The sequence below is a fragment of the Talpa occidentalis genome, unplaced genomic scaffold (genome assembly GCF_014898055.3).
Source record: "Talpa occidentalis isolate TD23 unplaced genomic scaffold, MPIMG_talOcc4v2.1 talOcc4.11, whole genome shotgun sequence".
NCBI lineage: Eukaryota > Metazoa > Chordata > Mammalia > Eulipotyphla > Talpidae > Talpa > Talpa occidentalis.
In genome coordinates, this window is record NW_023601104.1 from 9,994,604 (window position 1) to 10,021,700 (window position 27,097).

The 27,097-nt window shown below is 51.7% G+C and overlaps 1 protein-coding gene across 6 annotated transcripts; it reads right to left on the reverse strand.

Moving 5' to 3' along the window:
- Positions 1–5,102: 5,102 nt before the first annotated feature.
- BMF (Bcl2 modifying factor) lies at positions 5,103–25,995 on the reverse strand. 6 transcript variants are annotated; one of them, XM_037502201.2, is made up of 5 exons: positions 25,477–25,514; positions 23,562–23,699; positions 23,080–23,376; positions 21,447–21,607; positions 5,104–9,614 (listed from the first exon to the last, which is right to left on the reverse strand). In XM_037502201.2, the coding sequence occupies exons 3-5, from the start codon at positions 23,369–23,371 to the stop codon at positions 9,513–9,515; spliced, it is 555 nt and encodes a 184-aa protein (XP_037358098.1). In that variant the 5' UTR covers positions 23,372–23,376; positions 23,562–23,699; positions 25,477–25,514; the 3' UTR covers positions 5,104–9,512. The 6 variants fall into 6 exon arrangements, with proteins under 6 accessions (XP_037358101.1, XP_037358098.1, XP_054556486.1 ...); XM_037502204.2 differs by lacking the exon at positions 23,562–23,699 and having other exon boundaries at positions 5,103–9,614; positions 25,477–25,608; XM_054700511.1 differs by lacking the exons at positions 23,562–23,699; positions 25,477–25,514 and adding an exon at positions 25,977–25,995.
- Positions 25,996–27,097: the final 1,102 nt, after the last annotated feature.

The following is a 27,097-nucleotide window of genomic DNA, read 5'->3' on the forward strand; positions in this document are numbered from 1 at the left end:
AACAGAAGTTTTCACTACTGTTGCTGTTTGGAATTGGCTCAGCAGACGTAAACAGGGTCATCTGGGGCCAAAGTGGGTGGGTGTTTAGTTTTAAAGCTCTGGGGTTAAGAGTGAAAGCATGTGACTCTAGCTTGGCCAGAAACAGAGAAGCCTTTGTGTGCAAGGAGCAAGCGATTGGCAGTCCTGAGGCTAAACACTGGGGGAGCGGGACAGAGACGCTGACACAGGTTTCAAGGTTCTGATAGGATACCACTGGAGGGAGATTAACTCTTTGTGTCAGGCTCCGAGGCTTCCTGTGGGGAGAGCTTCTGTTTGTGCCTCGTGGTAGAGAGAACTTAAAAAATAAACAGTTTCTTTGGCTTGCAAAAGGGACATACGTACTCCTGTAGCCAGTACTGAGATGCGGCAGGCCAAAGCAACTGGAAGCAAAAGCAGTGAGCAAGAGGTGGGGGCGGGGGTTTGACTGATTATCCGATAGAACTTCCTTGGAGTCCTAACATCTAAACACTGCAGGCTGGTCCTGTGCCAAAGCTCCCTCCAGCTCCCTCCTCCACCCCCACCTCTTCTAGTCGTGGATGGCCGGGATGAACCAGAGAAGAGACCAGGGCTGCCTGGACCATATCTCCCCCTCACTGCCCTTCCTCATGAGAGGGGAGGGTGCTGGCTGGCAGAGCACTAAGCTGGCAGGCGGCTACTCTGTCCACTGTGGCTGCACCCTCCGTCACCAGCAGCCCACTGGCAGAAGAATGCAACAAGGTGTTGGGGGACCTAGACGCTTGGTCAGCGTAGGCTCTGCTCACTGCCAAACCTGAGTGAAGCAGGTGGCCTTCAGCCGGGCACACCATCCGGCACTGCTTGGAGGCCACCTGCCCCCGTACTAGCCCAGTATGACCCCACCTCTGCCCACAAATTGCTGCATTGAATCGTACTGAAATGAGCAAGTCAAGTTTCCTGAAAGTCTGCAGATTCTGACTTTCAGATTTTGGCAGGGAAAGAAACAGAAACAAGGTTCATTTTGCCACTCAAGGCCTGGACCCCGGAGGGATTCAGATATCACCAGAGTGGTGGATGGCATATCTCGCTGATCACATTGATACGCATCCCACTCCTTCAATCACTTGATCCCTCCTCCCTTTAGATATAAGAGCATCATGCAAGGGTGAAGTTCTTCACCCAAGACTGGAGAGATAGTGGGGAATCAGACAGGCCAGTTCCTGCCCTGAGTCCATCTAGACTCATGCAAAACTTTCACATGCAAATGCCACTGGCAGCCAAGCTGATGGGCTTCTCTGTGATCACTGTTTAAAACGGTACCTGACCTACTTGTGTGTGTGTGTGCGCGCGTGTGCGTGTATCGCCTATGAAATTTGTGCCCAGTGCTCAAGGCACTTGGCAAATGTAATGATGTTAGAAATGGGGTTGCGACTAGGCACTGAACCCTCTCCACTTCAAAGATAGACTCACTGAGCAGAATCCCAGGCTCACTCGGGTGAAAAACAAGAACCTTTTTATCAGGGGTGCCCAAAGCTCCCAGGCCTTTGCCTGTGCCAGCTCCTGGGTCTCCCTCGTCACAGAGCATGTTCTTCGATACCTTCAAGGTTCATTCAGCATGAACCTCCAAGACACCTTCATCAGAAGCCCCTCTTCTCCCTGATCTCATAGAAAGGTACCTAGGCTCATAGATCTTCATGCTGGTAAGAAAGAAGGGCTGCAAAGACAACTGTGGCCACAAATACTGTCCGGGCTGGGAACGTGGCGGCCAAAAGGACCGGTGTCACAGCTTCAGTCTCCGAGTACACTGATGGGAGAGTGTGCGACCCTGACATCAAGGAGGCAGCACAATAAACATGGGTGGCTCCAGAGGTTGCACAACCCTCCCTCACAGTGCCCAAGGGTGAGATGCACAGGAGGTAGAGGGGACTTGTGGTGGTGTGAGGAAAGTCAGGAGCAGCAAGCAGAAAGAGCTTGCTTTAGTGTCTCTCTTTTTGAGTACTTGTACTCTCGTGTTTTCCCTCATGATAAAACTAGAATCCTTACACCTGGGGACCAAGTGACAGGTAAAGAAACTCAACAAATTGTCTAAAATGATATACACAGATTCAAGAATCTGTGTCTACTATGTGCCTTCTCCTGGGGAGAGGAGTCATGTAGTGTTTCAGCAGACTCTCAAAGCAGTTCAAGATGGAAAAAAAGAAACAGTTGCACAAAATCCTGGGCGGGTTACAGATATACAGCCTGGCCCTATCCCATTTTATAGACAAGGACACTAAGAAGGGGAGAGGTGAATAACTTCTCTTCTAGAGGCTGTTCAGCCAGGGTGTGACAGTTGGTTTAGAAACCCAGTCTCCTTAGTCCAGGTGGAATTTCTATTGCTTCAGGGCAACTGGATTTCTTTTAGGACATGATTTGAGGACTGGAATCCTGTAGACTGTTTCTTTTGAATCTGTGCATGGGCCCAGTGTGATGTCTTGCTCAGAGTAAGGAGCTCAGCCAGTGCCAATGGCTCATCCAGTGGGCCTTGTCTTCGCTCCCAGGCAGGGCTTGGCAGTAATTCAAATGCTAGTGACAGATCCACCTGCAGGGTAGCATCTAGACTCACCTACTAATTCCTTATAGAAGCAATTATATTCCTCATAGAAGCTGTTTAATGGGCTCAACTACAACCCAGCAAGTGAAATGTAGAATAACATCCGATCGTGGCACCAGAACTAGGGGACTTGTGTGGCAGTAAAAGCAGCAGCCAATCAGGACACCGCTTCCTCTCACCCTCCCTTCAGAATAATTCCAATTCCAGTTCCAATTCTAATTCTACTCTGAATCTTCCCATTTACGAGGGTAAAAACTCCCAGGAAGCAGGAGATTAAGCGGAGAGTGGCTGGGTTGAGAGTTCAGGGATTCTCATCTTACATAGGAACCGATTCCAAGAGCCCCGTAAGGCAAAAATCACATAAAGTGAAAACTGCCCTTGAAAATCCTTTCAGACACCCATGAAGTACAGTAAGCAGACACAGTGCTTCTCAGGAAATCCCAGCCAGCTTTTCCTTTAGAAGAGCGTTCTGTTCCCTGTTGAGCAGCAGAGGAAACCACTGGCATTTGGGGCCATACTTGAGCAGAGAAACTTCTTTTTGACAAGTGTTATAAGATGCTGATGCAATGTGAGGCCAGAAAAGGGCTGTCATGCATGATCCCATGTCACACATGTTCCTATGTCATATCACTCCAGGCTCCATGTGTTCACTGAGTGGAAGGCAGAAGGCCTGGCGGCTGCACTACACCACTATAAACATGTCCCTCTCCCCCCACCCCCACCCTGAGCTTGTACACTGACTTTACATAAATTAAATGTGTGCTCCAGGGTCTCTATCTTGATCGTGTCTCATCGTGCTGCCACCACGGGTTGTAGTTCCTCAATTCCTGACCCACAGAAATTGTGAGATAATAAATGTTTGTGGCTTCAAAATACTAAATTTGGGGATTTATTTATTTATTTGTTATGCAGAATACAAACACAGAATATTAACACAGGGGCAGCTGGAGAGGCAGGCTATGGGATATAGACTTGATCCAACAGGGATCAAGTGGGGGAGGGGTCGTCCAGTGGGGAGGGATGGGATGGGATCATGTCTGTCTTCTAGAAAGGTCCCCTGGCAATAAAGAAGGCCCTGCAGAAGGGGCACAGCTGCAAGGAGACCAGTTAAGAGGCTCTCTCTGCATTGTCCAGGTAAAAGGACAACCCTTCAGGCAACATGGCAGAGGTAGAGGGCAGATAGATGCAAAAGACACTTCTGAGTAAGAATGGCTGGAATTTCTCCATCAACTGCCTACAAATAATAGTGATAATAGTAATATTATCATAATAATATTAAGAGCTAACATTTCTTGAAAACGTAATCTGTACCAAACACTATTTTAAGCACCTTACAGGTATTCACACATTGAATGCTCACAATAAACGTATGAGGTAGGTACAATTACCACCTCATTTTATGGATGAGGAAACTGTGGCACAGAAAGGTTATGTCATCCGCCCAATGCCGCTCAGCTGGTGAGCAGTAAAGCCTGGAGTCAAACTTGGGCAGCTGTGCCTTTAACCTCATGAGGGACGAGGGATCAGAAAGAAAGGTAGGGACAAGGGTGAGCTCTTAGGTTTCCAGCCTTCCCCAAGTAGGGGCAGGTGACTTGAAAGAAAGCCAGTAAGATCATTAATCACCTACTAATTCCTTATAGAAGCAATTATATTCCTTATAGAAGCTGTTTAATGGGCTCAACTACAACCCAGCAAGTGAAATGTAGAATAACATCCGATCGTGGCACCAGGCCACACTTCTACCACACTCCAGTAAAAATAAACCTTTCTGTCCAAATATAGAGTGGTTAGAAGTGCCATGTTTTACAGGCGAAGAGGCAGTTATTTGGCATTAAAAATAGACAAGTTTCGGCTTCCCCACAAATCTGGGCAAGAGCACTGCAATTTCCAAATGGAAACACAGAGGGCTGGGGTAAGCCCCCCTCAGACTGACTCAGCAATTTAAAAAGCCCAAATAGAAACTGCATCCCCTTTCGAGGTCTCAGTTTACTCACCCACAAAACTAAGAGGTTCATTTCTCAGTGTTTAGGTTCAACCGGACAAGAGGGATCAATGTCACTTCAAGTCCCCCACTACCAGAGTAGGGAATGGGAGTCGAGGTCCAGCCCTCAGAGAGCAGATCACTTCCTAAATCCTGGGGGGGCCTAGCACAGGCAAGACCAGCGGGCCCCCTGGCTCAGGGCATAGTGCTGATAGAACCAGGAGAGGTTTGCCCCAAGGATTTTCAGAACCTTTTGAAACAGGGTCCTTCCTGGTAGCGCAAGTGGTTAAGCCCAGCACTGTGAAGCTGTCTGCAGCCTCCGCAGCACGAGTTTGAGCCCCAGCCAGGGAGCTACCCACATGGTGCAGCAGACCTCTCCTGGCTCGCCTGCTGCTCCCCTCAGCAGTGTGTTTCAGTGGATCTGCCTGTTCTGCTCCCCACTCTGTCTGCTGAATCATTTCACCCTCCGCATCTCTGTCCTGTACCCCAGTTCTTGCATGCATAAATAAATAAATCTTACCAAAAAAAAAAAAAAAAAAAAAGAGAGACCTTTTGAAACAGACACATCATTAATCCACAAAGAAACGCAAAAGGGAAGTCTCCTAACAACTAGGCTACCTCATAAGATGGTATCTTGATCAAAGGAAACTGAAACCCAGTTTGACACAGAGGCGGGGAATGGTATGGAGGGGCTGCCAGGATCCTTTCCATGGTGGAGGCTGCCACTGCCGGAGTGCTGGCCCTGGGCAGGTCCTTTGCTCACATTCCTTTAATCCTGCAGGCACAGCTGTTCTTTACATGTGGCTGAACTGAAGACTCAGAGAGGTTACATAACTTGCTTGAGTTCATTCAGCCAGTGGAGGCCAGAACCCAATCCAACTCCAGGTCTGCATCCAAAGCCTGCGTCTTTCTACCTCATGGGCCTCTGTACTGCTCGCTGAGCGGTCGGAAGGCTTCTCCTCATCTCCAAGGGGAGAAAGAAGTCACAACGAAGTCAGGAGCCTCGAGAGTAACCAGGACGGCTGCTGAGATACAAATTAGGAGTCTCTAATTCCCTAACAGATTCCCTTGCGTTTTTAATACACCTTGAAAAAGAAGGACCAGCTTTGCTTTAAATGCTTTTATTAAAAATTGTACCAACTGATTGGGGGGGTGAGATACACACACATATATGTATGTGAAGGACATAAAGTCAAATACTCTGTACAGGTTAAGAAACAATAGGTCCCCAATCCCCTCCCTCTTTCCCTGTCTCTCTCCCACAGGCAGAATGCCTAGATCCCAGGGAAAATGGACCCGGATGAACGAAATGCTACATTCTCACTGGGTCTCCCCGACAGTCCGTGGACCCGGGGATGGGACAGATCACTGGCAATGCTCACAGAGCAGGGCGAGGTGCTGGCCGCCTCCGCAGAGGGCAATTCTGACTGGGGAGCCTGCAGGACTCCAAGCACCTCCAGCCCCTGAGGCTGCCGCATCTGTAGATGAACTCTGCTTTCTCTGCTATTCCCTCCAGGCTCAAAGTCCTCGCCAGCCCAGCCCACAGGTCCCCAGGAGGCTTCACAGGCAGACAGGTTAACCCTTTCTTGGAAGAATCTGGTCTGGGTGGCCTTCCACTGAACGTCCCTGCCTACACATGAGGGACTTCAGAGCTTCCTCCAGCCTGCGCGGCAGCACTGATTCACAGAAGCCCCAGAGAAGTGACAGAAGCCTTCCAGCTTCTCCTGCTCTGTTCGCCAGCTCCACGCTCTTCCTGCTCAAATCCCCCCAAAGACACAAGCAACATGTTCATGGTCACAGTGGCCGTGGAGGTCCTGACTAGTTCATTCCAAACAATCCCCTCCCTGTGTTGCCCAGACTAGAGCAGACGGGGCCTCTGGGGTCAGTGAGACAAATCTGCTGGGCTCCTCAGAGCACCCAGAATATGCCTGCCTCATAGATCTTGACACAGACCCTAAGGGTTCGGGGAGGTCACTGGGAGGTGATCTTTTTTTGCCTAGGACTGAGCAAGAGAAGACCAAGGGGGCAGTTCTCCAGCAGCCCAGACTTTGAAGCAGGCAAAGGCAGAGAGGCCAGGTCAAGTCATCTAATTCACAGGGGGAGTCAGATGTCTGGCCTGGGGGTTCCTTCCCCAGTTCTGTCTGCTGGCTTCCAGAAAACTCCTACTCTGGGATCCTGAATTAGAAGGGCTGTTTTGACCCTGAGTATCAGGCTTCCCTTCCTCCAGGGCATTTCTACAATGGGGAGGGAGACTGCCAGTCCCTCTCCCACCCCCAGCCTTAGTGAAAGCAAAAGCCCAGCCTGACAAGCTGTCAGTGGGCTGCAGGTCAGGACCCAGGTCAGATCCTCCCTCCCTCCAAATCTGCTTCTCCACCCCCTCACCAGAGACAGCCAAGCTCCTGGGGGTGGGGAGTGGAGAGAGGGGGCCAAAGGGGGAGGACCCCTCTTTCGAGGCAGGACTTTTCGGGAATGTTCAGCCAACTCACCAGGCAGAGGGGGAAGCAGCCAGTCTAAATCACTAGGCCAATTAAAAACAGCCAGCCAGAAGGAACCTCTCTCCCTCCTGGGGCTACTCTCCCAATTACCTGCTGGGTTTTCTTTTTTTCCTTTCTTTGGAGGGTGGAGGAGGGAGGGTTGTCAATTTTGCTCTAGCTTGTTTAGGATAGTGAGTTCCTGGCTTCACTGACAGTAGACAGTGCAGTCAGACCATCTCCCGCCCCCTCACCCCCCTCTGCCCCAGACACATATTCAGGTGACTTGTCAAACTGGGCTCAGTTCTCAGGCCAGGGCACTGGGCATCCAGCCTGGGCCTGGCAAAGTCTCTGAAGCTGATGGTTTTGCCTTAGCACCAAGGCCTAGACCATTTATTTGCTCTCACTCAACTCAGGTGGAAAAGTTTGCCAAAAGGAATTACAGTGGCTAGTAGAAATAATCCTGTTTCTCTTGAGTGTGTCGCTCAAGATATACCAGCACCCTGTCACAGCTTTGGTCCAGGTGAGGGGAAAACACGTGTCCTGGGCATACGATGAGCAGGGAAGGCTGGATTTCACAATGGTCAGCGCGGCCCAGAGCTGGTCTTCATGCCTGTTCCCTGGGCTCCTGCTTGTCAGCAGAAACCCATCTTCTTAGCAGACAAACCATGGTACGCACCCTGAGAATTTAATTCTGGCCCAGAAGAGGTAATACCTACAGAACATCCAAGCAGAATCAAACAAAGGCTTATGCACAGTTTGAGGTCCTCTCTCAGGGCCACCATGGACCCATACAACAACCTCGCGCCAAGCAGGAATGGCGCCCAAGCCTCTGGGCAGACACAGCCCTCCACTAGGGCTGCAGCTGAGTAAGCAGAATACTGCTTGATTTTAGCCTCCGTTATCTTCCTCTGCCTTTGTGCAGTGAGCAACCTGCCCAACCTGTATATCCAGAAGATCAATGCTTCCTTCAGTGGTACTGAAGATGGCCTGTGGTGGAACTGGAGGTGCTCAGGCTTGTTCAGATTTGATGACGCCTTCCGTTTCCTTGGGTAGTCCTGGGTCCCTGCTGCCCAGAGGAGCCATCCTTTCTTTGGGCCTCGCTTCACCTTTAGCACCAATGTTATTTTTTCTTACGTATACAAAAGTTATAATTTAATTTCTAGGTGTCTGGATAACAGATTCCCTGTGTCTTATCAGCGCTGCCAGACTGGCTGCTTTAAATGCTCTCTCCATTAGTGCCACAGCAGGGAGAGAAGGAAAGAAGTTCAGAGGCAGCTGCGACCTTGCTGAGTTCCAGAGCACGCCCTCCCGGCCTAGCTGGAAGCTGAAGGAAGACAGGAAATGTGTACCCAGCTTTGCCGGTTCCGTAGTCGAATCATTGTCTGTTATTCTAAAAGACACATTTCAGCTAACAAAGCCACTGTGCTGGCTTCTTCCTGTATCCCACTAGGTGTGAAAAGGACTGGGGATAAGAGGGAGGAGGTATGTTGTTTCCAAGGAAACCAAGGGCTGACTCTTACAACAGGATGGCCACATTTCCCAGCTCCACAGCTATCTTGCCCCTCGCGCCCTGGAGCACTGATGCGGGGCGGGCGGCTAGCCTGTTGGCTGGTCTTTTGAAAGGAGAGCTGACAAAGGCACGAGCTGCTGGTATAGCACACTGACTGCTAGTTTGGCTCATGGTGGTTGACACCCAGGTCACCCCAGGCAGCCAGAGGTGGCAGCGTTTCTGCACCTCAGGACCAACTCTGGGGCCTCCAGGTGGGACCAAGTGAGATTTGAGGTCCACCCTGAAGTTTGGTTCATTTTGCGGCAGATGAGGGGTTCTCAGAGAAACCCAACCCTCCCTGAGGTCTGCTGGAGATGAGAGGGGCTGGACAAGAATCCCTGAGCCCATGGAGCAGGCACTGGCTAGGCCAAATGAGAACCCGGGCAGGCCTGGTGAGATGTGCCTCAGTTTACACTTCACCTCTCCTTGCGGCCCAAGGTATGGTGAAGGGGAACCGGGAAAGCCCCTGTCTGAAGCCCGGGTTAAAGCAGGGTGACCATCAGGGTCTCGGCCTCATCCACGGTAGTCGACTGATGGGTTGGATGTACCCAGGAGTCTAATCCAGTCTCCTGTTTCTTAACCGAGTTTCTGTGGAAAGCTATAGTCCACCGATGGAGAACAACGCTGCCTGGTCATCTCGGACAAGCGCGGCTGAGGCATCTCCTTTTCAAGCCCCCCAGGAGGTCCCACCATCACACACACATCAGCCTCCACTTCAGCAGTGTTTGACAAAGGCCCCCCGTTCCTGGCTGAGGCCCTGAGCAGGGAGAGAGGTCCCACTCGGGCATGTCTTATGTACAGAACAAAGAGAACTTTTTACAATAAAAACACCGAACAAAGAAAAACAACTTCACAAGACACAGTGTCAGTCCTCGCTGATGTCCTTCCTGTTGTGCCCCATGTGAAGAGGGCAGCCCAGCCTCACCTGGGACCTGCCCCGTTCCTGTTTTCATCCCCATTTAAAGCGAGGTTGTGTAGGAAGAGGAGGATCTGCCACCACACCCGATTTTGGTTCTGTTGGTGCTGAAAGGGAAAAAAAAAAAAAAAAATCAATTGAACTGCTAAACACACACTTGGACCAATGCTCCTTATCATTTTCAATGGAAGTTCTGATCTGCAAGTCTCCAGGCGGCACTTTTAATCCTATCAGTATAGCAAACTGGGGAGTGGGGGTGGGGGTAGGATGAGATAGTTGAGTTCTCCAAAAACAATTGCAGTTTTAGCATTAAAAAGAAAAGACCAGGCTCTTTATGCACTGTGCACAAGAGGATTAAACTTTTTCCCCTGCTTGCAGGATTTTCCAGAGTTTAGCCAAGTGCTGCTTTTAATCAGATTGGCTCCTGAGCCCCGCAAACCTCAGCTGCATGAACAACAAACTTTCTTTAGAAAGAAAGAGAAGAAGTACCCCCCTCTCCCCTCAACTGCAAAGTAACACAGAGAACAAGGGGGGAAGGGGGGAGCCTCCATCTGCAAGTGATTTGACACTGTGAAGGTCAAAGGGTTAATCTTCAATTTAAACCACACTGCTGAGGCAGCAAAAATCTGATTTCATCCAGTGCAAACACGCACACACACAGACACACACACAGACACACACACACATTTGCACACCACCCGCTCTCCCTTCCCTGCATCTCCAGCTCAGTGCTGCCCTTTTTATAGCTGCTCTTGACAGTAAGCCATAAATAATCCCTCTTGGAGCGCTTTCCTACTGACTGGAGCCAATTAAACGTTAAGCAAGAACATACTTGAAAACAAAACAAAAACAAAGAATGCACACTACTCTCTGGAGGTTATCCCAGGTCCTACTGTCAGGCAGGGAAGCTGGGGGCAAAGGTCATGGGTCAGTGGCTCCCAGGATTGTGGCTGGTGCCCCGCCCACACAGGTACCATTTCCCAGGGGCCAGCAGAGGGCCAGAGGGGCCAGAGGGGTGCTGGAGAGACAGTCTTTGTTCTGTCTTTGTCTACCAGGGTAGGAGGGCTGGGCTGGGGCCCCTCTCCGCAGCGTTCTCAGCGGACAGGGGAATAAAAACCTAGTGTGCAGAGAGGAGCCAGCACAGGCTGGACTTGGATCACTGCAGGGGCCCAGCCGGCAAGCACGTTTATGGGAAGTGTCCAGAGGCAGCTGGAACCCTCTTTCAGGCTGTCTAACCACAGTCCTGGCCCCTACCTGGCAACTCCTAGTCGGAAGGGAAGAGGCTAGAGTAAGTCAGTGGCAGAAATGGAGAGCGAGCCCAGGTCTTGCTGACTCTCAGAGTGTCACAGGCACATAGGGCCCCGGCCTCCCTGATCCTGCCTACATACATGGTGGCCGGTTCCCTTTCACCCCGCCTTGGGCCAGGAAGAGAGGTGAAGTGTCAGCTGAGACGGACCTTGTCCCTACCCTCAGTCTGTGGCAATGGCATTTCTTTCTCTTTCCCCTGCCGCAGGGAGACTAGAAAACAACCCAGAAAAGTGGAGGCACAGCTCTTGCAAGGAGAGGAAGGGAAATCGGGGTGTGCCACAGACAAGGCCTGGCAGACTGCTACTGGGGAGACTGATGGCTTCCTTGTGTTTTGTAAACAAAGATGAGTAAAAAGAGGAAACACACCCGGCTTAACAAAATCTGGTTAGAGTAAAGCAGCGTGAAAATGGACTCAGCTGCAAACCTGAAGACTCAGGCCTGCTGCAGCTGCTGGGCAGAGCACTCCCTCCCCGTGGCCCCTCCCAGCTGCTGCCCAGGACAGGTGCAAAGGTCATGTGGTGGAACAGGAGGAGAATCCAGGAAAAGACTGGTCCCTGGAGAGGACAGGCTGCTGGAATTCTGAGTCTCTTCAGGTGGCTGTTTGAAAAGGTCAAGTAACAATAACAACCATGATCATAACATTCAAAGTAGCAGTGGGTGTGCCAGGCTCTGCGCTGAGTGTTTTACACCCTTGTTTTTCCAAGTGTGGTCCATGGACCAACAGCCTTAGCATCACTTGGGAGCTTCTTAGAAATGCAGGCCTACTGAATCACAGAGTGCATTTTTTTTTACAGGAACCCCAGGTGACTTTGAGACACATGAAAAAAGTTGAACTCTGGTCCGCTCCACAACACTATGAGGTTGTATGTATTATCATTCACCATGTTGCAGATGAGAGCATTTGAAAGAGTTACGTAACCTGGCCATATAACCCGGAAGCAGCAAGATCTGGACAGAACCTGGACCACCTGGCCCTAGAGTAATGTCCCTTCCCTACCACACTCACTATGCTCAGGGGCCAGCATATACCTTTCTTCAGTCCAGGCAGACTCACTGTCCTCCCTTCGCTAAATCATCTCAAAACAGCTCCATAGCTAAGCACATGTATCATGGAGGGCCCAGATCAATTTCACCCCGTAAGCCTCAGTTTCTCCCCAAATTCCCTTATGAAGACCACCTGCTGCCTAGGTAACTTATTGGGCTCTAACGTGTTTAGGGATGAGGCAAGATGGTGGCCTCAACTCCCATCATCTGGGGGGACTGGGGTATCGAGAAGCAGCTGTAGGCCAAAGAGTGCTGTCAGACAGGAAGCTGAGGTCTTGCTGAGAGACAGAGACAGGCCTAGGAGCAGGAGGCAGGGCACAAAGGCTGAGCCTGTAGAAGGATTTGGGTTCTGTGCCTCTGCCTGTGACAGGTCTCAGGACTCACGAATCAGCAAGAAAGGCACTCGGGCTGCAGGTGCTTCTTGGGGCCAGGAATCAGAGGGTCTGGCTGTAGACTGGTACTTTCCATCAGCTTGTCTCACTTTCCTTATAAGTAAAATGCAGGTATTGTGTTACACTCACAAACCAGACTGTGTCACAGAAGCCACTGAGGCGGATCCACTGAGGTGGTAAATACAGAGTCCCCCAGACCCACCCAGACCAACAAGAGTCAGAATCACCAGGGAAGGGGCCCGGGAATTTGTATACTGAACAAGATCGAGACGTTATTTTTTAAATCAGAAGTAACATAACTAATAATTACATTACATTAATAAGAAAAGCAGTGTATGTCATTGGGGAAAAACTGGAAAGCAAGAAATTTGAGAGTTGAAAATAAAATCACCCACGATCCTATCACAGAAGAAAACACTTGACGATTCGGTGTTTTCTTCCATCCCTTTCAATCCTGCCCAGGTGGTTCTACAGCAGCCAGGCCAAGATAGGCATTTGGAAATCCCTGAGGTGCTTCTCAACCCTAAGGTTGGTGACTTGGAGTTTGTCATCCACAATTAACTTCAGGATTACAACTCAGAGCTCCAACAACTGAATCCTGTCAGGCGGGTAAAGGGCCTCGATAGGTCTGGACTGGCTCATACACAGGTGAGCTGGCCACCGCAGCAGTAGTGAGCCCAGCACAAACAGGCCTGGGAACCTCCTACAGCCCCAGTAGTCCTTTCTCTAGGCACAAGCAGATGCCACAGATATTCCATTTATATTCTCCTGCCACAGTGCAGCCCACCAAAGGCCTTTTTCTGAAAAGAAACCAAACTGCAAGATACCAAAAGAATCAAAGAATGCCCTGATTAGGAAGAACAGCAATTAAAAAAAAAATGTATTAAATGAAACAGAAGGGCCTGACTAGAAAAGAGAGAAAAAGGACTCGAAGGGAGGCCAGTGAGAGAGACAGTAATGAGGAAGGAAATAAACATTGACCCACCAGAATGAAGTACACAAAGACTCCAGAGGACATGGATCCTTCCAGGAGATGGCTGGAGAAGGGGAGAAGGAAGGGGGAACTGGGGAAAAGTGTGCTTGGCCTCTGACTCGCAGGCACCTGGCACAGAGCCCAGTGCATAATCTGAGATTGATGAGTGCAAGGCCCAGCCTGAGCACCCCTCCAAGAATGGGAACCTGCAAAGAAAAATCATTGCCCGAATGCCTGGTGAGGGTGCTCTCAGCGGGAGGGGGCTGGGGCCGAGGGGGTGATAAGCTGGTGGGAATTTAAGCTTACCTAAGAGGACTCAAATTCAGAGTCCAGAGAATAAGATCAAGGCATGGAGGGAATGAATAGAGGGGAATGTCCAAGGGAAGGGGTCAGAACACAGTGGCTAAAGATACTCTCTCCAGTTAAGAGAGCACAGGCAGGTGCTAGCGACCCAAGGCTCTTTGACTCCAGCCTCTCCTCTCTTGCTGTGGTGATGGTGTATGTGTGTGTGTGTGTGTGTAGTCAGCTGACAAGTCTTCAAGTCACTCCTACTGTGTGCAAGGCACTGACTGAACACATGTCATTCCCCTGTGTTACGGGGAACACGTAGGGGGACACAACAATACTCAACAAGTGCAGGCTGGACTGACTGCAAGCAAGTCAGCCTTGCAAGATAACCCACTTGTCTGAGGCCAGCAACAAGTGATGTCTGGCCTGGTCTAAAGATGTACTTGATGTGATAGTATCAGCCTCTTGCTTAGGGAGAGGCCCAACTAGTAAAAGGCTTTTTTTTTTTTTTAATAGCTGGCTGTGGAGTCTGACAAGGTTGGATTACACAAGTCAAACTCTGTCTCATCCCATGTGGCCTCTGCCCTAAGCACAAAGAGTGTTCCCTGCCCTCCCTGGATAAGAATCTCCCTCTGCCTGCCTCCGCCTCCTCCCCAATGGATCCAATTCAAATCCTCTTGGGCTTTGTGTGTCACCGGTGTTCCAGATGCTCCTGTAAGAGCTAATTCACCCTAAAGAATTAGAGGAAAGAGCAAAGCTACACGGTGGCTCTGCTTTAGAAGGACCCTGCAAATTTATTAAACAAGCAACTTACAATATCACCTACTCAGAACAGTGTTTTCTTATCTTTCCATTTGATCCTTGCAAAGATCTGGGACATAGGAGGACGGGTTTGATCAGTTCCATTTCAGGGACAGAGAAGCAAAGGCTCAGAAAAGTTACCCCAAGGAAGTTAGTTGGGAGGGAGGGGGCTATGCAGACACATGATTTCTGACCCCAAAGCTGTGTTCTTTCACTAAAATATTAGATTGTGTGTATTCCTGTTATGAAATAGTATTAACTTTTCAAACTGAACTGCTCCCCTAGTATGTTTAAAGACATTATTTCCAGATCATTAACTATTTAGTAAGGATGCCATGGACCAGAAAAAATAAACCTGTGAGAGGTAGAGCTAACTGAAGATCAAACAGAAATAAAGCTGAAACTGGTTTGAAATGGAAACTTCTGACCATGTTCTGAAATACAGTGAATTTCTTTAAGATGCAGCCTTGCAGGCACCCAGTTTTACAGGGACACACATTCAAAAACGTGAACTTTTCCTAGCTCTCCCCTTTCGCCCATACTCTAAACCTACCCCACAGAGGCTGAAAGACAGAGCTTTGCGACTGAGAACAGGAATACACAGATAAGGGAGCCGCTAGGAAAATTCCACTTGAAAGAAGTTAGGAAGATGTTTTTGTTCAAGCCATCGAGCTTTTATCAAGCGCCCAACTGAGCTAAGAGTTGTAAAGGAAAAAAAGATGAGAAAAATGTAAACCCTGGCTTCAATTATTTCATAATCGGAAGGGGAGAAATGCAGGAACACAGAACTCAGCGCAAGAGGTGCGGGGAGGGGAGTAAGTGGGCGCTGCATGGTATTCTCTCTCTCCAGGACGCGCATGCTGAGGAGCGATGAAAGGAGTAAGGTTTTGGGATCAATCAAATCTGCATGGGTTACAGCTCAGCCGCTGTACATTCTCTCACTTCTCTAAGCCTCAGTTTTCTACACAATAGGAGGTGGGGGGAAATCTAGAAATACAAGGTTGCTCTGGTGACTAAATGAGGAAAATAAACGTAAAGCATGGGGCCTGGTGGGAGCACCCAACAGCTCACCCCTTCCCGTGAGGACAGGGAAAAGCTGGGCCTCACTTCACTTAGCTGGTTGCTTCCTTCAACATGTCCTGCTCAGTGTGTCCCCCAAAAGGGGTGTCTTCTGAACAGTCTTCTGAAGTCCTAGGGGAAGCCTTTACTTTACCCTTTGAGAGGGGCTCTGAACTCCAGGTGGCCAAGCTCAGACAGGGACTCTGAAACCCATGGGGTGGCCTCTTGGGCCCAGAGGATCAGCCACTGCCCCAGAATGCTTGCGATACAGCTACCTGAGGAAACTGCAATGTGGCAAAACAGAAAAGGAAAAAAATATTCCTTCCAAGAATATCCTCAGTCCAGCCAGCAACTCTAACAGGATGTGGAAGCCACTAGCCACCCCAGAGTAACACCCATCACTTCTCCATGGAAGATAGGGTGGCCCCCCTGGACAGCCATTTCACAGCAGAACACAGGAGGGCTACCTCTAACAAAACTGGAAGCCACTGGTTTCAGCCACTGGGGACCGGGGTTGGGGAGCAGGACTGTGCCGTATCATCCAAGACCCCAGAGCCATGCTCTGCAGCTCCATGGCCCAAAGGCAGAGAGTGCAGAAGTCCTTACCCAGTTTCCCTCAATCTGAAAACAGCTCTACCAAACTACTGGGCAACTTCTTAAGAGCTCAGGAAAGAACAGTGGTGTGTGAGCTCTGGGCAGAGAGGGAGAGAGGGCATCAAGGAACGGGCAGGTCTGTGGTGGGGCTCCAAGGCTGTGGAGGAGGACCCCAAGTCTCTGACTCCCAACCAGGACCCTTACAGCTGGCTGGTCTTGTCCCACTTGGGCCAGGCTCATGGAGAGGCCAAGGTAAGTGAGCACGGAAGAAAGTGAGACCCGCTCCCCCCACCCACCCACTTAACCCAACTGTTCTTATTCTGGTCATGGAACATGCCCTCTTGGTTGCCAGACACGGATCAAAAAGCAAACCAGACATTTTTCTTTATCCTTTTTTAGTGCCTCCCCCAAACCTCTCCTCCCCCATCAACACCCCTCCCACCACCCCAAGAAGAAAAACAAAAGCCAATTCCCATCCCCATGGCTTGCCTTGGTGGGGAGGGAATGAACTGTCCGGAACTACAAGGCCCTTCTCCTGGAAGAGAGAGTAGTCAGGTGCAGAGTTGTGTGGGGAACTCGGCCTCCAGTCAGCCACGCTGATGACTCAGAAGCTAAATATAGCCAGTGATATAAACAGAGCCAGCCACAGAGCAAACACAGGGCCCCCAAGCCCCAGCACTGGCTCTCACGCACAGTCTCTCCCCTCCCCCTACTGCACGCCTCCCCAGGCTCTGTCCTAGGTGGAACTCCCACTCCTGGGATGGAGGGGGGCCTACAGGGACCCCTCGCACTCTTCTGTGAGTATCTGGGGCTCCTGTCCAAGGCTGCCCCATTCAGAGCCTGATCCACCTCATTAGCCACGGTCTGAGAGTCAGAATGCCATTTGCTAACAAGAAGAGTACCCCAGACGGTCAGGAAGCAGTCAGGGGCTGCAGGCAGAGAAGCTGCCATTTACTAAGCCATGCAAACATCACCCTGTGTAAAACTCCCAGAAGAGCTCTCTAAGAACAATAAAGCCAGATCCAAATGAAATCCTAAAAACATCTCTTCACATATTTCCAAAAGTATTAAACTGCCTACACCTTAATAATTATATGTACTGCAATTTCCAAAGACCTTGCACATCAACCCTGCAAGGTAAGCATTGGAAACTGAGATTTGGAGAAATTAAGTAATTTGTCTATGAACACAGAACTCCTAAGTGACAGAGCTGGGATCTGAACCTGGATCTGACTCTGAGTCCAGTTTCAACTAAAGATGATTTAAACCAAGTGACTGAAATTTTTCTCAGATTTCATTTTTCAGAAAGCTTAATTCAGGGAATTTCCAAACCTGACTTGTGAATGGAGCCACTCCCAGCCCAAGTGAAAAAGCCATTTCCAACATAAAGAATTCTAACCTCCTACAGTTTTATTCACTCAAAGGTATATAGTAGCTTTTAATTTAATTTTATTTTTTTGGATTCTTGGCTTCCTCACATTGCCCAGAAATACCCACACACATCTCTTAAGATTATGTCATTGGGCCAAGAAATTTTCCTAGGTGCCAAGACTCGAGCTACCGTCCATTCTTAGGCCCACGCTGGAGGAGACCACATTCAGGGGAATGGAAAGAAGCAGCTGGGACTCACACCTCTGGCTGGGGTAGCCAGTGAGATCAGTGAGGAAGCAAACTTGTCCCTCTCTCTTCTGTGCAGAAGCAGGATGGACATAGAAACACTAGGGCACCTTCATGAGCCAGCGCACGTCACTGCTCAGTTGTTCAGCTCACAGATGAACAGTAGGGAACCTTCCAGTTCTCACCCAAAGGAAGGTGGGACAGGACCAGGTGTGGAACTGCTTTTAACTCCACTCACTCTGCCTCTAACAAACTTACTGCTTTGGAGACCAAAGAGCCAACAGTGAGCACCTTGCTAGTCTTCTGCCTCCAGTTCCTTGCCTGTTGCTCCAGAGGGCTGAGCTGAGCACAGGTACCCAGGCTAGACCACACCCAGTCTAGCTCCTTAAGAAACATACTGGGAGGGCTTGAGGCCTGCACAAACTCACACCTGGGGGAATTCGGAGCATGTTCCATCTGGGGTCATGCTGATGCACTCAATTTACTATGATGTCACCCTACAACATACTACCCCACAACATAGCCCCTCCCGCTGTTCCACATCTCCTAGGGAGGTTTCCCCTAAATCAGAAAAAGAATAAATGAGGTCCATAAGCAGGGACAAAAGGCAAGGCTTGTCACAGGACTCAGTGACCAATGGCAACTGTCTGGCCCTGGGATTCCAGCCCGGAGGAGAGGGAAGATGGCCAGGTCCCTTCGACCCTTGTATTGCCTCTTGGGCTGTCTTTTTTGGCTCTCTAAACTCATCCCACAATGATAGGGGACGACCACCACTCTCTGAGCAGAAGTGTACAGGACCAGCGCCCCAAAACGGAACAGCTTAGACACCAATTTCTCTGGACAGAGCAGGTGAGGGAGTGCAGCGGGCAGTTCTGCTCAGGGACCAGCTTGGTGGGTGGGATGGGAAATTGTCCTGTAAACTGACAAGAACAAATACAGAGTATGGTCAGGATTACAGACACACAGAAGGAAACAAGCACTAAAGAACACCTACTGTGTGCCTGGAACTTTCATAGGTATTTCCTCAATCATCGCAATAAAATTCTGTGGCATTAGCTCTGATTTACAGAAGAGGAAATAGGCAGTGCAAGGTCAAGTGACTTCCTGATAGCTAGTAAGTGGCAGAGCTGGTATTCAAACCTAGGTTTTCTGACTTTGTACCTGAAACCTAGACACTTAATTCTAAACTATTCCTTCCTGTGCCTCAGTTTCTCTGCCTGTAAAGATGAGGTAAAGAAAATAAAGGATAAGAATATGAGTGATAATAGTACTGTTTAGATATGAAACATTAAACCATACCTTATGTAATAATCAAGTTCAAAAAATTACTCATTTCTTAAAGCCAGCTAAAAGGTCCTATATGTGTCAGTGCTCACCTGCCCACAGTCAGAATCCCAGCCCTGCCCCCAGGATGAGCTGCTGGTAGTCCATGAGCAGGGTTTGTAGGGCGGAGTGGGTTAAAAGCAAGAGGACTCCATGGACTAGAAGCCTGTTTTTTTGTAATGGAAAATTTGGGAAAACCAGCTCTGGCATAAAGGACTTCCTGGCCAGCCTCCTGCCACTGCAAGGGGACAGAAGTAGGTAGTTGGCAGGAGCGGGAGGGCCACAGGGAATTCAGGAGGCAGTAAGAGATGAGGAGAGGAGCAGGGGAGACTCCTCCAGTCTCTTCTGGCTCTGCTGCTCTGCTCCCCTACTCTCCCTATGGTGGATAGGACAGCACTCTTGGTTAAACTGGAACTGTGACCTCAAAGAAGTAGTCCTAGAGTGGGGGAAATGATGCCAAGTAGTGAGGTGCTGGGTCAGACCTTAGAATAAGGTTCTGTTCTGAAGTGAAAGAAAGAGCCAGGGTTGTATTCTAGTCTATACCAAAGCACAGTCGGGCAAGGGTGCTCTCCCAACCTGCCCCAGGCTCACAGGTGCTTAACAATGACGGGATTGGGGGGTGTATTCTGAGAGACAATTATTGAGAGAGACTGGGTCTACTGGCAATGAAGACAGCTGCCTTCCAGAAGAGTCCTCTAGACAGGTTTAAGAGACCACAGCCACTGTGTCTTCCACGAACTCAGTACCTGGACTGGGAGCTGTAAGCTGGGCTCAGACACAGGCCTGTCCAGACAGGGTAGAGTGAGTGAAGGGGCAGAAGGAAGGACAGGAGACCAAAATCTTGAATCAGAGTACATCCACATGTAGACTGAAGGGGAAACTCTTAAGCTAAGTTTCCAAAAAACAATCATAGGAGGAAACAGGGACTGGGGTATGGGACCAGGAAGAGAAGGAGAGGAAGAGGCTAAGCACCAAATTATCTAAGCACAGGGCTACTAAGGGCCCTGAGTGAGCCCCCAGGACCAGGTGTAGCCCCCCAAATCCTCAAAACTCCTTGGCAGAGGGCCTCTCTGGTGGTGCAAGGGGTTAAGCACAGCGCTATGAAGCAATCCACAGCCTTTGCAGTACAAGTTTCATCCCCGGCCGGCCAGGGAGCTACCCACATGGCACAGCAGACCTCTCCTGTCTTGCCTGCTGCTCCCCTCAGCAGTGTATTTCAGTCAGTCTGCCTGTTCTGTTCCTCACTCTGTCTCTGGTGAGTCCTCTCACACACACACCCCCACCCTCCGCTGCACCTCTGGCTTGTACCCCAGTTCTTGTATGCATAAATAAATAAATCTTAAAAAAAAAAAAAAAAAAAAAAAAAAAAACTCCTTGGCAGAGACATCTAATCCCCAATGGTTTTTTCTCTGGAAACTCAATGGTCTCGTCCTTCAGTCAAACATAATATAAATAGCTTACCTCTGTCCCCACGAGGTTACCTATCTAAACTCCCAGTTTACCCAATCATGGTGAGTTATTTATTCTCTTGATTTGATATTCTCTCTCTCTCTGTCTCTGTCTCTGTCTCTCTCTCTCACACACACAACACACACACACACACACACACACACACACACACACCACACACGCCAGGAACACAGTCCCAGAGGTAGGGAATGTGTTGTCTCCAGGTGGTGTGCCTCTGCTTCAGCCATGGTGGTACTAGCACAGATCCAGCCTCAGCATTCTCTCCCCGCCTTGGCAGCCAGTCAGAAAGCCAGTCCAGAGAGGAAGGGTTAAGTGCCTAGGGGCTGGCCCAGGCTGCAGCTCTGTAGCCAGGCAGCCTCCAGCCGGTGGCACGGAGGGCTCCTCCAGCACGAGCCTGCCAGCCGCCTCCTTTGTTGATGGACTCTGCCACATGCTCTACTGACACGCGATGCTCCGCCCTGGCGGGGTTAGTGCCAGGCTGCCGGCCAAGTACCCGGCCCAGCACCAGGCCGCCAGTCTGGAGGGACTCTGAGGTACACTCGCCAGCGTCCCAGACAGAGACAATGAGGAGTGGCCTCCCCAGCTGGAAAGTGTCAGGTTACAACTGGTTCCACCACTTTCCCCCACTCAGGGCCATCCCTGGCCTTGGTTATCCAGTTCTCACTGCACCTCTGCCAGGTACCCCCCACTGTCCAGTTTCACGCTCGCACCCTGAAAAGTTTCCTTTAGGTCTATGAAGAAGGATTATCTCCCACCCTGGCCTCAAGAAGACACAGCTTGGCAGGTAGGCTGCAGAGTCATGCCGTTCCCTAGGAGGGATCGTAGCATCTCCTGACCGGCTTTTATGGAGGCTGAACTGAGAGGGCAGATAACCCACTTGGAGCTCAGAGATGAGGGCAAGAACGTTCATTCAGTCAGGCCCACTCAGTCTATGGGAATCCCAATAACCCGGGCCAAAATTCTGGGACCATATCCTTGAGGCCTGGCAGAGACAGAATTGCCAGAGCAGGTCCCGCCACTCCCCCCCCACCCCGCCCCCAACATCCTTCCCCCCAAGTCCCCAGGCCTACTTGCTGCATATGAAGCCGATGGAACTGGTCTGCAATGCACTGAAGCTTTCGGGCAATCTGTATCTCTGCTCGATGTTGCCACTGCCCTTCAGGGGGCTGCTCACCAAGGGGCAAGCCTGCAGGGAAACTGGCAGGGAGAGGGAGTCGGTAGCCAGCATTGCCTGCAAAGACAGAGGGCCCATATCTCAGCATTGTCCACAACTGCCCCATCTCCCCCATGCTGCTCCTCCTAGCCAAGACTTGGGGCCAAGGGTGAACGCTTGTATGGGAAGGGAGAGGGACTAGCTGCCTGACCTGCCTGTTGCCCACGTGTATAAAATCTGATGCGGGGAGAACAGAAGGGAATGGTCTCTGCCTTCCTCTCAGTTCTCCACTCACAAGCAGTACCAAGGCAAAGGTAATACTTGTGGGGGAACGTGCCAATCTCTGTCCTTATTTACCAAGCTATGCTTGACCACCATTTATTATTCATGTAGTAGCAGGCTGAAGCTCCTCTCTGGAAAAGCACCGGAGGCAGCCCTCTAGAGTTCCTGGGCAAAGCAAGCAAGTGACAGAGAAAATCAAAAAGCGTCTTGACTTTTTAGTGCAGAAAAAAGGCAGGCTGATCTTGGGTGCTGAAGCTATGGGCAAGGCATGAAATCTAGAACGAGAAAACTCCTCAGACCCACAGAATAGCCACGTTCCTCTCCAGGGGCGGCGCGCGGCTAACTGTGGGAGACCTCCAGACAAGCGGTCCCCACTTACAGAGTGCTGGCCACAGAGGCACCACTAGGGGCGCCCACCTCCTCCCTTACCCTCCTCCCCGCCCGCTTATCCATCTTCTCAGACTCCCGCCAGAACTGCCAATGCCAGACTAGCCCTACGCGGCAGCTCCCTCTGGGGATAACTGCAGCGTCTCCTCGGTCGGCTCAGTCAGACACAGCAAGCTGGCCTCCTCCGAACCTTTCTCCTTCCCTCCATGAGCTATTGTGCTAAAAGAAGAAAACAAACTAAGTGTCTAACCCTGCCCTTTTGCCAGAGGAGGGCATACCACTCATAAAACAAACCATTTAAATCCACAAATGAAGGGGTCTTGTCGGCTTGAGCCTTAAAACAGCCCCTCTGCTGGCATTGAGCCCAGGCAGGCCAACCTCATTCTCCAGTTCCCCTTCCAAGGACAGAAAGTCCCAAGTGACAACTGGAGGCCACCTTCTGCCATTAGGAACCTCCCCTCCCAGAGCGGCTGGGTTTTTCCCTCCAGTGTCGACGGCAAGGCACAGATCCCCCAGGCTTGTCCAGGGCGGTGTTAAGTCCCTTTACAGAAGGCACGCCATTGCTGGGACACAAAAGGCTGGGCCACTCAAGTCCAGGCACCCTCTCTCCAGCCCAAGGAGACATCATGAACTGAGGGATCCCTCCAGGAAGGAATAAAAGAGCAGAGATAGTGGCAGGATGACCTGCCTTTCTTGGGGCCCACGGAGCACAGGTGAGGAACAACGACAAGCAGAGAGGCAGAAGGATGAGAGTCGAGGAATCAACAGCCCCTGCTGCTCAGTTTTGGGGAAGGAAATAGTGAAGAGCAGGTTTGAGGAGGGAAAGTCCCCTCTTTTCCCCCGATCTCTATGGGAGGAGTCCTGAGGCTGAAAGTACTTACCGTAAAAGAGTCGCTGGGGTTCTTCGGTCACCCCACAAGGCAGCATGACACCCTGGCTGGGAGAGGCTGGACTAAGGGTCTGGGTGGCCTTGTCTTCCTGGCTGGTGGGTCGAAGCCCAGGGCCACAGCAGTGGGTGAGAGGAAAGAGCTGCAGACGGCTGAGGGGGCAGTCCAGCTGGCTCTGGGCAAACAGGTCGGCAGAGAGCAAGCTTCCAGGCTGGGTCCCTGGCTCCCCATCCTCTGGCTGGAACACATCATCCTCCAACTCCTCCACACACTGCGGTGGCTCCATGTCCCCTGTGAGTGCACAATGCAGGCATCCGGCATGCCGTCCCCACTCTGCCAACCTGAGACCTCCTCCCCTCCCGTTCCCCGCTCTCCCTTTTCATCTGGGGAGAGGCAGCTCTGGCTAATAAAGGACTGTCAAGGGTGTCAGTGACCCCTGGATGTGGCCGGCCTCACTGTTCAGGGACTCTTCACACCTATTCCTTAAGCCCACACGGGGCCGCTCTCCTTGGTCTTTTCTTCTGAACCAAGCTGGTCACGGCCATGAAATCTGGCTGCTCTTGACTCTGAGCAATAGCAGAGGTAGGATCAGCTGCTGCAAACACGCTGGATACCTGGGGAAATGTCAACAAGACTAGCCTCTGTGAGTGGCTGTGGGAGGGTAGAAGGGTACTGTGACTGGCTAACATACACACATGCACGCACACACACACACATGCACACACACACAGAGTGCCCTGACATGTACACACCAAGCTCTCATCTCAGACTCAGCCCAGCTCCAGGCTTAGCAGCAAAAACAAAAGCCAGCCATCCTGGGGCTGCCAGGTTCCCTCCAAACCTGCTAAGCCCCGCCCTACTGCCCATCTACTCTAGTCTCCTCCCCCAGCTTGCTCAACACAACAAACAGGCTCCGTGGTGTGGTAAGAGTGTCCTGGGAGAGGGGGCAGAAAGACCTAAGCTAGTTATTGCTGCTGCCCTTCCAGCACAGTAGAGCTGTCTGCCCTGCACAGGTGGGCCTAGAGGGTATATCCAGCATTTAGAAAACTGGCCAGTCTCCCCAGCTTAGACTACTCACTAGTCTCCATGATTTCAAACCTTTCCTCACAGCCCACCATTCCTGCCAGCGGGGAACCTGAGATTGGTACAACCTGCCTCACAGAAGGAAGTGAAATTCAGTCCTCTCTCCGTGACCTCACTGCCTAAACTACTAAGGTTGTTGATAAGAGTTTCTTGGTGATAAAGAAGTTCCTCCTGCTCCACCTGATGGTAAGAGCCATCTCTTGGAAGTCGGAGCTCGGAGTCACCCAGCTTGTTAAGCACCCAACCCAGACCCCTATACACACACCAAGCTTCCCTTAGGGTCCCTGGGGCAATCAGAACCCCCCAACCACCTGAATAGTTAAGGATACAGAGAGACAGTGTTTGTCACTGCCAGATTCAATTAGAGATCCCCTGGGAATTCTGTCTCCCAGTCTCTTGCCTTTGAAGAACAAGCCAAATGGCAAATGGTCTGTGGGTTAATGAAGTGTTTAAAGGAATCTAAATTCAGAAATCCTGGTTTTCCCAAATGCAAACTCTCTTGCTCGCTTCAACCTTCCACCCCATCCAATCTCTGAGCTATCTGTGGTCTCATCTCTGTCCGCTTCCCTGGAGAATGAGGAGATGCCAGCTGAATAGCAAAAAAGGCTAGTGGTGTTCCCTGGATAATGTTTCCCAAAGGGGAGCTGGAGGTGGGGGTAGGAGAGAATTTCAGCTTATCAGCACCAGGAAACAAAGTTTCCCCCTGAAAGGACCAAGGGCTGTCCTACCAGTCACCTGGCAGGGGCTCCCTGGCCTTCAACCTCCTCTGCAAGCTGACGATCCCAACCTAAGAAGGGGCCCTCCAAAGCCGCAGGAGTCATTGTCTTCGTTTTTCCTTTGAAGCTGTCACCTCCCCCTCCTCCTCGCAGCAAAGCCCCAAAGTTCAACCCTTCCCTGAACTGGACAGTGGGGGAGGTGCAGCCAAAGGGTGTGGCTCTGCAGGCCCTGGGACCCTTCCCACTCTCACGACACACAGGTGGCTCTTCTGCAGGTGGGAGCCCAGGGAGGTGCTGGGCAGGGTCAAGTGTAAGCCGGGATACAGCAGCGTGGCCCTCTCCCCGCCTTTCCCCTGTGCTGCAGGGATGTCCAAACTGGTGGAAACACTTCCCCCAGAGCGCTGCCAGAGAAAGGCTTTATTCCTAGCAGGAGAAACTAAAGCCCACGGCAGCCTTCCCAGCCCCGCGGGCTCTAATAGGGATGCTAAACTTAGGCTCCTCCCAGAAGGCTGCTGCAGACAGACCTCCTGCACTTCGACGGGGACGACAACCTGGGGCCGCACAAATACACACGCGCACAGCCCGCGCAGACCTGGGTGACTCCAGGAGAGAGTCTCGGCCTCCGAGTCGTGGTGCCAGGGCTCCGCGCCAGGGTCCAGCGTGACGAGCGCTCAGGGGCTTGGCGCCCAGACTCAACCGGGAAGGCGGGGGGAGCCCAGCTGTTAAGGAGAGGCGCCTCAGGCTCCGCAGAGAGGCAGAGCGCCCCACAACTCCCGGCCCAGCCCCAGCGCGAGACCAGGAGGCCGGGGGCTCGCGGACGCCGGGTCAGCTCCGCGGCGCACCGCAGGCTCCCCACCCACCTGGCCCCAGCTCCGCGGAGGACCACAGGCTCCTGCCCCCCAAGTCCCCCGCGGGGCAGCGCGCCGAGACATGGGCGCTGCACCCCGGCTCGCGCGCGCCGGCGCCTCGGTCCTCCGCGGTCACCCCGGACCCCGCGCTCCAACCCTTCCCGGGCCCCCACGCGCACGGGACTCCCCACTCCCCGAGGAGGCGCGATCCAACTCCGCCCGGCCCCGGCCGCCCGGCGCTCACCGGGCCGCGGCGGGAGGCGGGAGGCGGAGGCGGGAGGCGCGGGCAGGGCGGCGGCAGCGGTGGGCCGGACGGCGCGGGAAGAGGCCACTCGGCACCGCGCGGTATTGTTTCCAAAATACGCCCGCTCGGGGCATCCCGCAAACAGCTGATGAGGCCCCGCCCCCCGCGTCAGACGGCGGCCGGCCAATGGCGAGCGGAGCTCCAAGTCCCGGGCTGGGCGGCTGCCAGGGATAGTCACAAATGTACGAAACTTCCCTAGTAAACACTGCAAGGGGCCGAGCGAAATTCCTAGCCCCGCCAGAAACGCAGTGGGAGCGCGGTCGCCGGCGCAGATTCAGTTCCTAGCGCCGGCTCAGGAAGCGCAGGAGAGTCCCTGAGTTCTCGCGGTTGGAAGGGAGAGAGGGGGCGCCAAAGTGATGTGTTCTCTTTCTCGGGAATGGGTTCAATAATTACCACTCGTCCAGAAAAAGGAGGGGGGAAGGAGGCGGAAGCTTCAGATGCGCCAGAGGCAGCCGGCGGGTGCAAGGCGAAGGGCCCAGGGCATCCCGGCCTGGTGCAGACACCCCCCTGCACCCCACCGCACGCCTGCCGGGCGGTTCGGGAGAAAACTCCAACCCCAAAGCTATAGGAGGCACGAGAATACGTGTGCCCGGTGTGCCCGGGCGCTGGTGACATCCAGACCAACCGCATCCAAACATCCTCTTGACTGGGTATGGACACTTAGAGAATAGTGGGGAGGGAGATATGTTGTTGTTGTTTTTTTCCTAAATGCGTGGACTGCTTGAGCAGTAGTCACATCCTGTTTATGGCAGCATCCAGATACGATGTTGGTGCTTCCAGGAGAGCACCATGTTCTGCAGATGGCCTGCAGAACAAAGGAAAGGGCGTGTGGGGGATTTCATAAACATTTCTTGTGCACCTACATATATGGTACTGGGCTAGGTGCCAGAAACCTGTTGCCTGCCCTCAGGGAGGTTCCTGTCCACTTGGAGAGAGGTAGACCTGAAAATAATGGAAAGCAGCATGGAATGTGTCGTCTACGGGGATAATGACTAGCTGGGAGATGCAAAGACTGGGGAGTGATTCAAGGAGATGACTTTTGAGTTGGGCTTTACAAATGG

Coding starts and splice junctions, on each gene's coding strand:
- BMF (XM_037502204.2), bottom strand. CDS start 23,371: ATGGAGCCACCGCAGTGTGTGGAGGAGTTGGAGGATGATGTGTTCCAG. Junction 21,608..23,079: donor ACCCCAGCGACTCTTTTACG/GTAAGTACTTTC, acceptor CTGTCTTTGCAG/GCAATGCTGGCTACCGACTC. Junction 9,615..21,446: donor ATCGGCTTCATATGCAGCAA/GTAGGCCTGGGG, acceptor TTTCCCTTTCAG/CACCAACAGAACCAAAATCG.